General features: G+C 46.7%; 1 protein-coding gene across 3 annotated transcripts; it reads right to left on the bottom strand.

The window, feature by feature from the left end:
• Positions 1-389: 389 nt before the first annotated feature.
• SAP30L (SAP30 like) lies at positions 390-8514 on the bottom strand. 3 transcript variants are annotated; one of them, XM_068980945.1, is made up of 4 exons: positions 8317-8514; positions 4386-4508; positions 2103-2201; positions 390-570 (listed from the first exon to the last, which is right to left on the bottom strand). In XM_068980945.1, the coding sequence occupies exons 1-4, from the start codon at positions 8512-8514 to the stop codon at positions 442-444; spliced, it is 549 nt and encodes a 182-aa protein (XP_068837046.1). In that variant the 3' UTR covers positions 390-441. The 3 variants fall into 3 exon arrangements, with proteins under 3 accessions (XP_068837046.1, XP_068837047.1, XP_068837048.1); XM_068980946.1 differs by lacking the exon at positions 4386-4508; XM_068980947.1 differs by lacking the exon at positions 4386-4508 and having other exon boundaries at positions 2103-2186.
• Between the last annotated feature and the right edge of the window lie 5794 nt (positions 8515-14308).

The raw sequence follows: 14308 nt of genomic DNA, 5'->3' as shown, positions 1-14308 counted from the left end.
TAAGCGACAAAGCATGGTGTCTATGTCCCCGGCAGACGTCTGCTCATGCACCTCTCTGCCAGCCGTACCTCGCTGCTGGTCCGGGGCTATACTTCACAAATGGTCGCGTGGAATTACAAGGTGACTACCAAAATATCTGCCATCCCACACGTCCAGCAGAATTGACTTAATGCTCTGCAGAATGCGGCAATGCACTGTTTTCCTTTCCTTCTTTCTCCGATCTTGTGTTTTTTTTAGTCCAGTAGTTGCCTTAAAAGAAAGTCTGTGTATAAACATGCTGAATCATGAGAATATAATCCTCCTGCCAGAAAAGATTTACAGTATTCATTATTCAAACTTTTTTATTTACAATAAAATTTAACAGTCTTTATGGGCTTAAATGTAGCAGATGTCACCTGTGCATAAGTATTATACTTCACTCCTTGAAGGTGTGCTTCATCATCACTCAAGCTGTTTGCCACTCTCTGACTTCTGGTCCAGTCTACTCTTGTTACTCTTCACCATGTAGATGAAGTAAGCGAGGGTCTCCTTTTCATTCACAGGTATGTTCCTGAAGTGTCGGCTGACAGTCTATATGGGAGGGAAAAACAGAGCCCATTAAACCATGTCAATAAACCAGGGCCGTGGATTCTCAGTTGTGTAAAAGGGAAACAGCAAGCTGCTTCCAGAGCTGAGAGGGAGTTATGATTACCGCACAACTCCCTGCAGTGCTCCAGAATGCAGAATGTGAATGCCCTTCTTTCCCAGGCTTAGGGGATTTGCTTTCCAGGCTTCCAAAAGCAACGTTTTAACCCACACCACTCCCAAGATGCAGTCCTATTTCAGGGGCAGCCAGCCTATCCATCACAGCATAGTCTCAAGGTCATCTCCATGGAGGAGGAGACTGGGACTGCTCTGGGTGACCAGCTGCTACCATAACCTCTTAGGCCCTGGAACTGGGCCGAAAAGTGTCTTTTTAAAATTGTGTCAAATAAACACCCAACTGAACAGATGTAAGGGCCTGACCCAAAAAATCATCCAAATAGTACGTAACTGCCTCTTGAAAGACATCAGATTTGAAGGAAAATTCATATGTATTCCCAATATTTTGATCTATTTCAAGTCCTGGGAATGCAGTCTCCGCTTGCCCCATCTCATCCCATCCTTCCCACCAGGGGTGGACACTGGTCTTGAAGTATGAAAGGCTTATGTACTTCTGTTTTATCTGGATGCTAGCGAAGGAGAGGTTTAAGAAAAAATGATGGATCAGCAAGAAAGCTCTCAAGTAAAGATAAAAAACCAACAGGGATGTGAGCCCATAAGGAAATCTCTGAATGGACCAAGGGCTGTAGGACAGATAAAAAGGGAGTCAGAGAATGAAAACTACAGAGTGGCTGTCTTTGAGGGGTAGGATTGTACCCCTCATCATTTCCATCATTTTCATCATTTCCAAATTTTCTAAAAAAGAGAGAAAAACACATTTAGAAAAGAAGGATGAGAGGATGCCCATATACATACCAACAGGACAGAAGTATCAAGGCAGGCTGTCAGTATGTTAAAATAATGGCCAATGGAGCACCCCACCCCCATCCCATGCCCTGAACTAGATAAGGTCTCAGAGTGGGAGAAAACATTCTTGGGCTCCATTCATTGTAATAAATACTTCTATTACCAATACCAGAGTAGAAAAAAATCAAGGAAAGAAAACAAAGAAAGAAAAATAGCTCCTACAGAATATGAGTGAAGGTTTAGGGATGATTAATCAGACACACCTCATGTGCAGAATGGAACATATCTGGAAAGAATCTTGCAAAACAAGATTCAAGCAAACGAGCAAACAAAAGAACTCTCAGGACTTAGAATGAGGAGTCGTGAGATTCCAAGCTACCAACTTGCTATGTGATTTTAAGCAAGTCCTTTCTTTTTCTCTGTGCCCTGGTTTCTTTTATGGAAATCAGGCCTTTCTAGGTCTAAAGCTGGGGGATTCTAAATTGTGCAAAAGAGAGAAGATGAAGTTGCTTCCAGAGGTATGAAGGGGTTAAGTATAGACACACAGGGAGAATCAAGGTCACGGTCAGCAGCACAGTGCAGGTGCTCCCTCTTTAGAGGGCAAGTCTACCTACTTCTGCTAACTGGGCCTTATTGAAGCCTGGTCTGGTCTGTAATTTGTAGTGTCGTTTATAACGTCGGAGAGTATTCACCTGCAGCTGGAACAGATCAACCTAGAGAGAAGAGGAGAAACACATTATCCATCACCTGACCAGCCACGACTCACCAAATGCCCCCTGTGTGCCTAGCACTATGCTAGGTAGGGGCGGGGAGGGAGAGGACTACAGACAAGTCTTAGAAATGGCCCACTGAGGACTTATTATTAGCTGGGAGGACAGAAACAACAGTGGAAGCAGAATTTTGGCCAGGGAGTGGTGGTCCTAGAAGGCTGATGGAGGTGGTGAAGCTTATGCTAAGGACAGGCAGGGTTTCGAAAGGGAGCAAGGAACAGACAGTAGGGAATTACAGAGAAGGCCATGAGCTCAGAAAGCCAGGGGAGAGACACACGGGCTAGGGGATCAGAAGCACTTATGGTGGGTTTAAAGGGTAAGACTGGGTGGTAGCATGTCTTGTCAAGCAGAAGTAGCAATCCTGGTTTGGGGAGGGGGGTGCTATCCCCAGAAGATGAATCTGTGGTGGTTTGTAGGAAGACTGACAGGGGTGCAGGGGGATGACAGAGGGAGTTGCTGCAGTGATGATCTAGAAATGAGATGGGAAAGTGGGGGTGCTGATGCTGGAGGGGGCGCAGGCAAGGAGAAAAAAGGGAAAAGCAGACAGATATCCTGGAGGACAGGTTGGAGCTCGGCCCAGAGTGGACAGAGGGGCGTGAAGGAGGACAGCGGGACACACTAGTGTTCTCAGGTAGCTCTCCCCTAGGCCTAGCCTTCGGGTGTGAGGGTCCTTAACCGCCCCCCACCCGGAGACAGCTCAAAGCTACTGCAGCAGATGTACAAATAGGCAGGCTAGCGTCTGGGTCTCTGCAGATGACTGGGTAACAGAGGGGAAAGGACTCTCCTTTTTTTTTTTTTTTTTTCTAATAAAGGAAGAGAGGAAAGCTGCACAGTCATGAAATAGTGAAGGCCCGGAAAGTTGGGCTGCCTTTACCTGCCTCTAAAAGAGATGTTCTTGCTTCAGGCAGGTGGAGAGCACTTTAAAAACAAAATGAATGATCAATATGAGGGACCAAAGTCCTTCATTCTTTTCAAACATTCCTCAAATCTTTTTTGTGTGTGAAAAGCATTTTGACAGTGAATACATCCATTCCTTCATAAAAGAATAATAATAATAATGCTAAAAGCATTAGAAAGATACTGTAAACCAGTGATAGAAAAGGGGACACAGAGAGGGGCAGGGGGATAGGGCCATATTTTCAAAGATTTTCCTCCGCATCTGCAGACAAAGGCCCGCCTACTCTTTCTATTCCTACACAGTCATTTTCACCCTGAGTGCTAACAGGCGGTTGCCTTATAAAATATTCATGCATCAAATATTCAATGTACATTATAAATGGTTCTTCTTTTGCTGAGTCTTAAGTGAAAACAATTTAGATAGATAGAAAATTCGATATTCATTCCTGTAACCTTGCTTAATAGACACTGGCACTTTGAAGGGATGGTGGCCTTCTGGTTTGAGAAGTGACGGTTCTCAGCAGGACAATTCTATCCCCAGAGGACACCTGCAATGTCTGGAAACACTGGGAGTGGTGGTGTACTTGGTACTTGGTGGGTAGAGGCCAGGGATGCTGCTAAACATCCTACGAGGCACAGGACAGCTGCCACCACAAAGAATTATCTGCCTCCAAATGTCAACAGTGCCACTGTTGAGAAACTCTGTGCCAGTGTAACTGACCTTGGAATAGATCTTTGGGAATAAGCCTAGACCAGGAATCAGAGAGTGATAGAAAATCCGAGCTGGTGGGACATGACAATTTACACCTTCATTTTGCAGACCAGGAAACAAAGTGGAAGTGACTTCCCCAATCCATACACACTCAGTCTCCAACTTTAAGGGTAAACCAAAGTTCTGAAAAACTCGGCATTGTGGTTCTATTTAAGCATTTTTCAGGGGCTTCTTGAAGAAAGGCAGCACAGATACTGAAGAGGGCACTGGACTGGGGCCCCCAAACTGAGTGTGTGACCCTGAGTGTGCCTGTCAGTAAAATGGGGGGCAGTTAGACCAGTTGATTTCTAAGCTTTCAGCCCTCAGATTCCATATTACTATGATGCTATGATTCACTTTTCAGATGCACCACAGCAACACAAAGGTGACTACAGTTATTTCTTAAACCAGGCCAGAGGTAAGGATCAGGTCAGAATCCATCCTCCCAGCTTTCTCAAGGTGAAGTTCTGGACTTTTACCTCAGGAATGTCAGTGTCATGCTCAGGAGAATCTCCGCCATCGTCACTTGTCTTCCTCTTCCTTTTATTTCGTACACTCTGGATGAAATTTTTGTGGAAATCGCAAATATACAGATGCCTTACCTGATGGGAAGCAGATTAAAGTCAGAGTTGCCAATCCCATGGAAACAGCAACAGGTATCTGTCAAATTATGGGCCTTTTCTCCTTTGTGAGGCATTGGAGAGACCACAGAAGAAACAGATACAAGCCATCATTTCCTCAAAGAGAACAATAATATCACACCGAGCAGTTCATCATAAATCAAGTTCCCCCTGAATGATAAACACAACACATGTGACAGATACAGCTGGAGTGGAAGTCCCTGACCAGAAGGGAGGACCTGCAGGGAGACAGGAAGCATTCTGGGTGGAACAGCCAAGACTGAAGTTTCAAAGGAGGCTGACAGAAGGCGTGAGTGAAGGGCCCCTGAAGAGACTGTGTCACTTAGGTGAAAGCGACTGCCTGTGTAGGAGCATCAGGAGAAATTAAAGGGTTTGAGACATGAGAACAGCTTAGACTTTCCTTCAAACAAGACAGAGTCCCCAGACCTGTCTTCAGACCTGTAGGAGTAACTTACATGGGGTTGGAATGCACTGCCCCTGGGCGCAGGAAAGTAGGCACCGTGGTAATGATAGAATAGCCGGCCATCCTATTTTTACATTGACAATAGCAACTACTGTACCATGACAACCCTCTGAAAAACTATTTCTATGTATCAATTTATAATTCTTGCATCAACACTCAGGGAATCCACAAAGAGAAGCAGAAAGAGGTGCAGAGATTCTCACAAGGTGAAACCACATAAAAGAAGCTGGATACCACTACTGATTTTCTCATGTAGGCTGGAAGCATAATAGTAAGTAAAGGTGGAAGCAGCAGCTAAGATGTGAAGGACGTGTTTTTATTAAGAATATAAATACCAGGATTGAGATGGAGGAACCATTCAAGAACCTAACAAACTGAATGCCTGTGTAAATGACTTGGGGTTGTTGACACTGAACCAGCTGTTACCCAAATGTTCTTGAGAGACTTCTGAATGAGTTTATTCCTCAACTGCTTAAAGATAAAAGTAAGCTGATAAGAAGCCAGCGTAATTCAGGCCTTTCCATGGAGAAAATAATGGAAACTGTTTCTTATTCACATGAATCAGCACTTTCATGTGGTTAGATTAGTGAGCCATGAGTAGTTTTACATTTACATTGTGATAGTGTCTTGCAGACAGCAGGTATCCAATAAATGTTGCTGTACCAACACAAGCAGCCCCTTGCATCTAAAAGCAGCTTAGGCCAGTAAAAGCCACATTTACATATGGCTATAAATTTGAACGACTTTGCCAGGTTCAACTCTGTCAAAGGACTTTCAGACACAGTATGTGTCACAGTCTCAAAAAATCCCATCCAGGTGATGCATAGAGGACCGGACATGCTTTCATCAGGGAAGAAAGCACATTCACAACAGATCCTACATCCTTCATGCTAGCTAGTTTCACATGTAAGACTAAGCTGTCCTTCAAATTCACAGACTGACAGTCTTAGAAAAAGAACAGGCAGAAGGCATGATTCCTAAAGCTGTGACTAGGAGATTTCAGGTCAAGATGCTAGAGTCCTAGATGGAAAAGGACTCAGCATTCACTAGTGCAAACCCCCTGGCTCCCATTTCATTTTCTAGAGAGATAAACTGAGGCCACCTTGAGTAAGGAAATGACCTGGCCAAGGTCATGCAGACCTTCTAACCCGGGGCACGTGTCCTTTCCTATGGCAACATCTTCCTTACACTGTTCTCCACTTCCACTTTCCTCCAGAAAAAAGCAGATATATGTCAACTGGAGGATGTTTGAAAGCAAGTTGTATCTTAGTAAATCACAGAACACTGCCAATGTCTATACAGAAGGAGTTAAACTGCCTGAGTTGGATTTCAGGTGCTATTATTTTAAAAGGTTTTCTGCTAGACCCTTTTACAAGATAAATAGTCATTATTCTTCCTTAACCATTTCAAGTACATATTGGTTTTCAGAAATTTCAAAGCCCAGTGGCCTTTGAAGAGTTGGGGGTGGAGGAAGGAGGGTGATAGAAAAAGCTCTAAGTATTGTTTTTTTTTTCCTGTTTCACTTTCTGCAACAGCTAAAAATTCTTGTAACATAGCAGTTACTTAGAATTGAATTCCTGCCTAAGCCTGTGAGAATGAAATAGAATCCCTTTCAGAAATAATGACTCTACAACACCACCTTGAAACAAACTGTGAGTCTGCCTTGAAATCCTACTCCTTCAAAAGCATTACCTTTTGGGGACTCTTAGTACCAGGCTCAGGCTGCCTCTCTTCCAGACAGTGTGTATCAAAGTCAACCTAGCCCTACACAAGTTTTCCAGAGGGGTCACTGGTAAAATGGAGTCCCAGATGCAGTAATAAAACTGTTCAGATGGTGGGTTTAAAAGAATTGGGAATTTCTGTTTCTTAAGGACTGGAAAAAATATTAAGTAAAGACTCCCAGCAATCTACACAGAAGGTGGGCAGTGCTTCCATGAGGATGAATCCACTGCTGTCCTAGAATTGAGCATTTCACTTCCATATTGTCCCATTCCAGGTCACCACAGTGGCTAGCCAGTTATTTGCTCTCAGATGAATTCCTTTCATTCACTGATAGAGACTTGTAGTGAGAAAGCCATCAATTCACCCCTAACCACTTAAAAATAGCATCTTTCCATTGGAGAGTTGCAAATATAACTGTTAACTTAAAACAACAACTGGGCGTGAGAGTAAGAGTGTAGAAGAAAGCGCAGGGAAGATATTTTTAATTTTTTACTTATGTAAGACTTAATCAAGGCTTATGTATGAGGCCTAGAGGTAAATCAGACAACAGATTCAAGAAATTAACCAGCCTCTTAGGTGCTGTGTGACTTTGGCACCCTCACTTCCTATCTCTGGGTCTCAGTTTCCCTTGTAACATCAGAAGTGGAAAAAGTGGGTGTCCTTTCAGTTTAATGAGCAATCTGATTTCCCCCCAAAGTGGAGAAATTTTGGTCTTAGAAGAGATGGTAACCACATGATCTAGCTGGTCCACCTGGTATTTAATAATACCCCCCTAACTCATTTCCAGTTCCTAATCACCTGGCAGCCACTTTAGGCTTACAGCAACAGATGTCAAACGAAAAAGTTCGTAATTGGTTGACAATAGGCACATCTTCAGAATTTTTAGAATAGTTAAAACTACAGTGGTGAAATCGCACCGGAAAAGTTTTCTATTCAAATTTAAATTACCCCCCCCCCCACCGCTCCCCGGGCATTTCTAAAGAAGTTAACCCTATAAAAGTGGATTTTCTTCCTTCCAAGTCATTTTGACTGCCTGAGCCACCTCCCAAGACCAGGTCCTGGCCTTATTTCTGCCACATCCTTGAAATCCCATTTCCCCACAGCTGCCTGCTAAGCAGCGAGCTCGGCGACCCTGTGCAGAAGCTGAGGCCGCCGCAGACAGGAAAGGAGCTGCCACCTTTCCTTTTCTTAAGGAATAACAGGGATCCGAGAAGGAGGGAGAAGTTGGAGAAGAGCCGGGTCCCTTCATCACCTGCTCCTCCGTGGGCCAACCAAATGAACCCACCTCTTCCTGATCCCCTGTCTACACCGATAAAACGCGCTAAAAATTGGTATCAGATTTTCCCAGGCAGGAAGGGTCCTCGGAGCAGCCCCGCCACCAACCTCCCGGATTTGGGCAGAGTCCTAGTTAGAACCCGTCAACGCCGAGCGGCCTTTGCGAGCCCGAGTCCAACTCCTCAATTTGCAGATAAAGGGCGGCGAGGCCCAGGGCGGGGAGGGCCCCCGCGTCCCTCCCGCAGCCCAGGGCAGCGGCCCGAGAGCCGCCCAGAGCAGGGACCCAGCCGGGGGCGAGGGCGGACTCACGCTCTTGTCGATGTCCAGCTTGAGTTTCTTCTGCGAGATGCTCTTCTGGACTCTCTTGCTGAAGGAGGCGTTGCCCGCGGGCCGGACGCAGCGCTCGCCGTCCTCGATGAGGCAGCAGCTCTGGCCGTAGCCCGGGGCGGCGGCGGGGGCGGCGGGGGGCCCTTCGCGGCTGTCCTCCTCGGTGCTAAAGCCGTTCATCTCCTCGCCCCGGGCCGGCCCCTCTGGGGGAAGGTCCCCCGTAGGCCACTCCGCAGCCGCGCTCCCCGCGGGGCAGGTCGCCGAGGCCCCCGCACTCGAGGGTCCCAGAGTCCGTCTTCAGCCGAGGCGCTGCCCGGCCCCGCGCCCGGGAGGCCCGGCTCCGCCGCGCTCCGGCTCCTTCGGTTCCCGGCCCGCGTCTCCACCAAGCCCCTTCCTCCCTGCTCGCGGCCCCGGGGTCGTCTCCCGCGGCTTGCAGGGCCCCGCCGGGAGTCACCCTGAGGCGCCTTCTGCCGGGCGCCGTGAACCGTTACCCTTCGGCGGGGACGTCCAGGAGGGCGTCCCAGGAAGCAGCAGCTCCCCGAGGACTCCGGGCCCGGGTTGCCAGAGGGTTCTGAGGGCCCCTGCCGGCTCCCGCCTTCTTTCGGCTGCTGGGCAAACTCGCCGCCGGGCAGCTCCCCCGGGGTGGCGCGGCCTCCCCGCGCGGGGCCCGGCCTCGAACCCGCGGCGCCCGGGCCCCGCGGCTCCTCCGGCCCGCCCCACCCCTGCAGCCGCTCGGCTGCGCCCCGAGTCCCGAGGCAGCCCCTGGGCCGCCCGGCCGCCGCCCGCCCAACGCTCCGCACCACAACAGTTCGCTCCCCCCCCGCCCTCCGCGGGACAGCGGAAGTCCCGCCTCCGCGAGCTCATTGGCAGCCTTTCCTCTCTGGGCGGGGCCTCCGCCGCCGCTGGCACGTCCCATTGGGCACCATCGCCGCCAGTCCCCGGCGCTTGGCTACTTCCTGGACTCTGCTGGGATGGGTTCAAAGTAGAGAAAGTGGAAGAGGGAAGAGTTCCCCGGGTGAGGGAGACGAACCGGGCCGCAGACTTTCCGGGCTCTGGGAGGGATGGTTAGCGGGGTCCCGGCTGGATGGAGGGCCCGACTCCGGGGACAGAGGATCACCTTCGGGGGACAGAAGTACAGACGTGGGCGGAGGCGCAGAGGGACAGTTACGCGGTGGGGCTTGTGAAGGGGGGACCTAAAGAGAGAGGTACTGTCATGACAGGTTCAGACTGGATGAAACGGAAGGACCAGGGCCAGAGGACCTGCAGACCTGCGGGATAGAAACCGGATAGAAAAACAGTCATGGCGGGAAAGACAGAGGGACAGTCGGGACAGATACGTGAAAAGACATGGAGAAGAGGTGACGGGGGTCTGATGGCGGGTCTTGTAAGGCGGTCAGAAGCTTATGGGCGGCGGAGACTTCTCACTGTGGAGACTAAGACAGGCTTGGTCGGTGCGGAAAGAGAAGGGGAGAGGGACGGGGACCCGCGGGGCTTGGGTGACCCTTCAGCTGGGAAGAATCGGAAGTCGGTATTAGGTCTGGAGGGTGGACTGAGTGAACCGCGCGGGGAAAAGGAGGGGCTGCGGAGGAGATGCAGAAAAAGGCTGGGCCAATCTCGGCGTGGAGAAGGATTTGCCGTATTTTGGGCCCTCCCTGGAGCTCTGTAAACTGAGGCTTCTATTGCTTTAAGCCTCCGGGTTTACTCGCGAGGTGGCCGCGCCCTGCAGAGCCCGGGACTTGGAGTTCGGAGCCCAGAATGTCACGCACACCCCCAGGGCCGTAGGGAAATCTGCTCCAGCACGCCTAGTCGGGCCACCTCTCCACTGGGTGGCCTGGGGACAAATGAAGGCCAAAGGCCCAAAGGTCCAGGGTCAGGCAGTCTTTTATGGCTGGGAGGCATTTTCTCCGAGGGAGGGGCGTGAAGCGGACAGGGAGAGTTAGAGTCGCACGTGTACCTATTTTGGTGGTACTAGGAGGCATTGAAGAGGCTTCTGGTTTGTGTCTTGAAAACGGGAAACTACCGGTTTCCGTGTTTAGAAGCAAATGCCCGGTGATCTTCAGTTTTCTTCAGTGGCCTTAAACGTATTTGTACCCTGTAGCCTAGTAATTTCGCATGTGAGACAGCCATTTTAGGAAATTGGCCTACTAGAAAATATTTTAAACACAACAGTGTTCATTATGGGATTATTTATAATGGGAAAATTTGAAAAGAACTGAAAAGTTCCATACTGGAAATGGTTAAATCAACAACCTAACCCTGCGTATAGGATATGATGTGTGTACATCCATGTTTTTTAAAAAAGAAAAACAACTATTTGTACATAAAAAATACACCGGAGTATCAACAGTAATTATTTGGGGGGAGTGGAAATAGGATTAATATTTTTCTCCTGTTATTCTACATTTGCATTTTCCCCAATAAACATTTCTTGCCTTTCTAGTAGGAAAAAATAGAGTAAAAATTAATAGAAAAAAAGAGCAAGTTTAATAAGATTCTTCCCTTGGAGTTCATAAATTCAAAACTAAATTATCAAGCATATATTCATTTCAGGCTTGGCCACAGGAAGAAGATGAAATATAATCCTAGGCTTGAAAGAGTATAGCTTCTAGCAGGGAAGTTCAGACATACACACAAAAAAAACAGCTGGTTCTCTGTACAAGGCAGTGTGTGATATTGGTTTCAAACTTGATTGGTATGGATAAGAGCTCCTACATTTTCCATATTTTTTCCCTATTATTTTTTCAAAATAGTATTTGCACCTAGCACCAGGGTGCTGCAGTACACAGAGTTTCTCCTGCACCAGCTTCTCCTATCACCACCCTTCTGGTGGGGAGGGGAATGGGGTCCTTATTCTTGGGGGCTTCCCCGATGGCTCAGTGAGTAAAGAATCCTCCTGCAACGCAGGAAACAAAGGAATGTGGGTTAGATTCCTGGATTGGGAAGATCCCCTGGAGAAGGGAATGACAGTCTACTCCAGTATTCTTGCCTGGCGAATCCCACGGATAAAGGAGCGTAGAAGGCTACAGTCCATGGGGTCACAAAGAGTTGAACATGACTGAGCAGCTAGAAGAAAGCCCTAGAAGAAAGTATTGTCTTTCAATACTTTGAGCCCTAGAAGAAAGTATTGTCTGCTCCTTATATCTGTTATTCTTATTTTTGTGTGTGAAGTATTTATTAGAGTACTATATCACTGGCCATCATTTATTTGGCCATCTATTTGAAAAAATTTGTTGAACTATAGTTTTTTTTTTTTAATTAATTTTTTTTGGAGTACAGTAGCTTTGTGGTGTTGGAGAAGACTCTTGAGAGTCCCTTGGACTGCAAGGATATCCAACCAGTCCATTCTGAAGGAGATCAGCCCTGGGATTTCTTTGGAGGGAATGATGCTGAAGCTGAAACTCCAGTACTTTGGCCACCTCATGTGAAGAGTTGACTCACTGGAAAAAACTGTGATGCTGGGAGGGATTGGGAGCAGGAGGAGAAGGGGAAGACAGAGGATGAGATGGCTGGATGGCATCACTGACTCGATGGACATGAGTTTGAGTGAACTCCGGGAGTTGGTGATGGACAGGGAGGCCTGGCGTGCTGAGATTCATGGGGTCGCAAAGAGTCGGACACGACTGAGCAACTGAACTGAACTGAACTGAGCTTTACAAGGTTGTGTTAGTTCCCCCTTTACAGCAAAATGAATCAGCTTTATGTATGCCTAGGTCCCCTTTTTTGGATTTCCTATATCTGCTACTCCTGTATTCTTTAGAGTTCTCTTTACTTCTTACTGGGGAATGCCTCCTTGCTACAATCCCATTAAAATTAATAAATTTTTATCTTTCTCCATTCAAATTACTGTGCTGTTTCTCTCCTAATTACCTCCAGCCTCTATGTATTTTTTGGGGGTGGGGCACATGCTTTTAACTAGCATTTACATAAAATTTTGTAGTCTTTCTTCAGGGGAAACATGACTAATACGGAAGGGTCAGAGAGATACAACATTGCTGTCTTTGAGGATGAAGGAAGGGAGCCATGAGCTAAGGCATCACATACCTGCTTGCCTGGAAATAGGAATAGCTGTTTTGAGTGGCCTGGATTACAGGGCTCCAAGAACAGAGAAGCAATGCACTTTGCCAGGCAAGACTCCAGCCACCTTGACCTTCCCTGAGTTCCCAAGGCTGGACTGGAACTGTTGAGGAGCAGCCTAGAAACCACCTGAGGCAAGATTAAAGAAACCAGAGAAGCTCATCAAGATTAAGAGACCAACTATGTGAGATGAGATTAAAGGAGTACAAACCCTATTCACACCCTAATCTTGTCAGACCCCACCTTTGACCCACTGTTATAAAAACCCTCATCAAATTTTCTGGGGTTGAGACATAGTTTTTCAAGGCAGAAGCCTGGTGTGTTTCCTTTTGCCTGGCAAAGCAATAAAGCTATCCTTTCTGCTTTACCTGCCCACCACCCCCTGCCCCCCCACCCCCCGCACCCCAGCCCACTGCAATAAGACAAAACAATAACAAAAGAAGCCTTTATCATAAACTTTCCTTGTGTTGTTACATAGATTAGTTACAAATAGTAATATCTGAAAAACATTCCAATCTCCTTGCTGGGGGAATAAATCTATAACTCTGGAAAGGAGATATGAATAAGTAGTCAGATATTGCAGGAATGAATACAGGAGAGAGAGAAGATTCTGTGATCTTGTCCTGCTTTGTGTAGGATTTAAGATTCTTGAAATGGCCCTGAGAGTCTTGACTTCCAAGTTTAGGTAATTAATTTACAACATTTGCTTAAGTGCTTAGAAATATCTGGCTTTTTAGATTTGTAAGTCTACCCTGTTGGCCATTTCAAATGTTTGAGAAAATCAGGCATATTAAATTAGTAATTGTAATTGGAAATGTCTAAGGAAATTTGATTAAGGCTGTAAGTCTGTTCAATGTTTAAGGAGGACTGAATCTACTAAACTTAAGAATAGTAATCGCAGAACAAGTGAAAGTGATTGTTCTTATCTTTATACAAAAAGTTTACTAGATTTATAATAGAATAGCAAGGTTCATAAGTTGAACTTAAAGTCTTTAAGAAAAGCTAGGTTTTTAAATGGGCAGCTAACATTCTTTTCCATACCCAAACCTACCCCCAGGTATTTAAAATAGCAGATGAGTAACCCTCAATTTTATAGTTCTAGCTGAGACCTCTCTTCTGAATTCCAGATAACAACATTCAGCTCTTTGCTTGGAATGCTTTAGAAGCATTGCAGACCACAATGTTCAAGTTAACTTTTTCTGACACCCAAATCCATAAACTCTAACCGACATCATCCTTGACTCTCCCTCTCTCTCCCTCTACTTCAAGCCAACCCATCATCAAGGCATTTTCTTCTATTTCCGATAGATATTCAGAATTCTCCCCTTCATTTTCTACAGTCAGCAGCTCAGCCCAGCCCAGCACGATCTTTTGCCTGGAATGTTTCACTGGCCTGTACCTAAATCACTCATTCTCTAGGGAGCAAACCTAGACCATGCCACACCCTCCTTAAGGCCCCTCACCAGCTTCCCAGTGCATCCTGGGAAGCTGCCATCTCTTTGCCCTGCTCCTCATTCCTCAGCTCTGTTATTCTTTAAGCTCCTCAAATAAGCCAAGCTCCTTCCTACCTTGAGGGCTTTGAATTGGCAGTTCCCTCTGCCTGAAATGCTGTTCCACCTGCTCCTCTATTTGAAGGCTCCATCCTTCAAATTTTAATATAAATGTCATCTTCCTAGAGAGTCTGTCCTGATTAAGAGCAGTTGGTTTCCCCCTGCTCATCACTATTCTTTATTCAGTGTCTTATTATAGCATTCATCACAACAGGTAATTAATCTCTTTTATTATTTTTGTTGTGTGACTGTCTCTCCTCATTCAGTATAAACTCCATGAAGGCAGGAACAACTCCTGGATTATTTATTGCTGTTGCTCCCCTGCCTGCAACACTAATTCTCCAATTCTG

The sequence above is a fragment of the Capricornis sumatraensis genome, chromosome 9, assembly GCF_032405125.1.
Source record: "Capricornis sumatraensis isolate serow.1 chromosome 9, serow.2, whole genome shotgun sequence".
NCBI lineage: Eukaryota > Metazoa > Chordata > Mammalia > Artiodactyla > Bovidae > Capricornis > Capricornis sumatraensis.
This window is presented reverse-complemented; position numbering and strand designations above follow the sequence as displayed.

What these genes read in the sequence shown, in the direction of transcription:
- SAP30L (XM_068980945.1), bottom strand. Translation starts at nt 8,514, where the DNA reads ATGAACGGCTTTAGCACCGAGGAGGACAGCCGCGAAGGGCCCCCCGCC. An exon ending in ATGACACTGACATTCCTGAG is followed by an intron (nt 2,202 to 4,385) that starts GTAAAAGTCCAG and finishes TCTTCTCTCTAG; the next exon opens with GTTGATCTGTTCCAGCTGCA. An exon ending in ATAAGGCCCAGTTAGCAGAA is followed by an intron (nt 571 to 2,102) that starts GTAGGTAGACTT and finishes CCTCCCATATAG; the next exon opens with ACTGTCAGCCGACACTTCAG.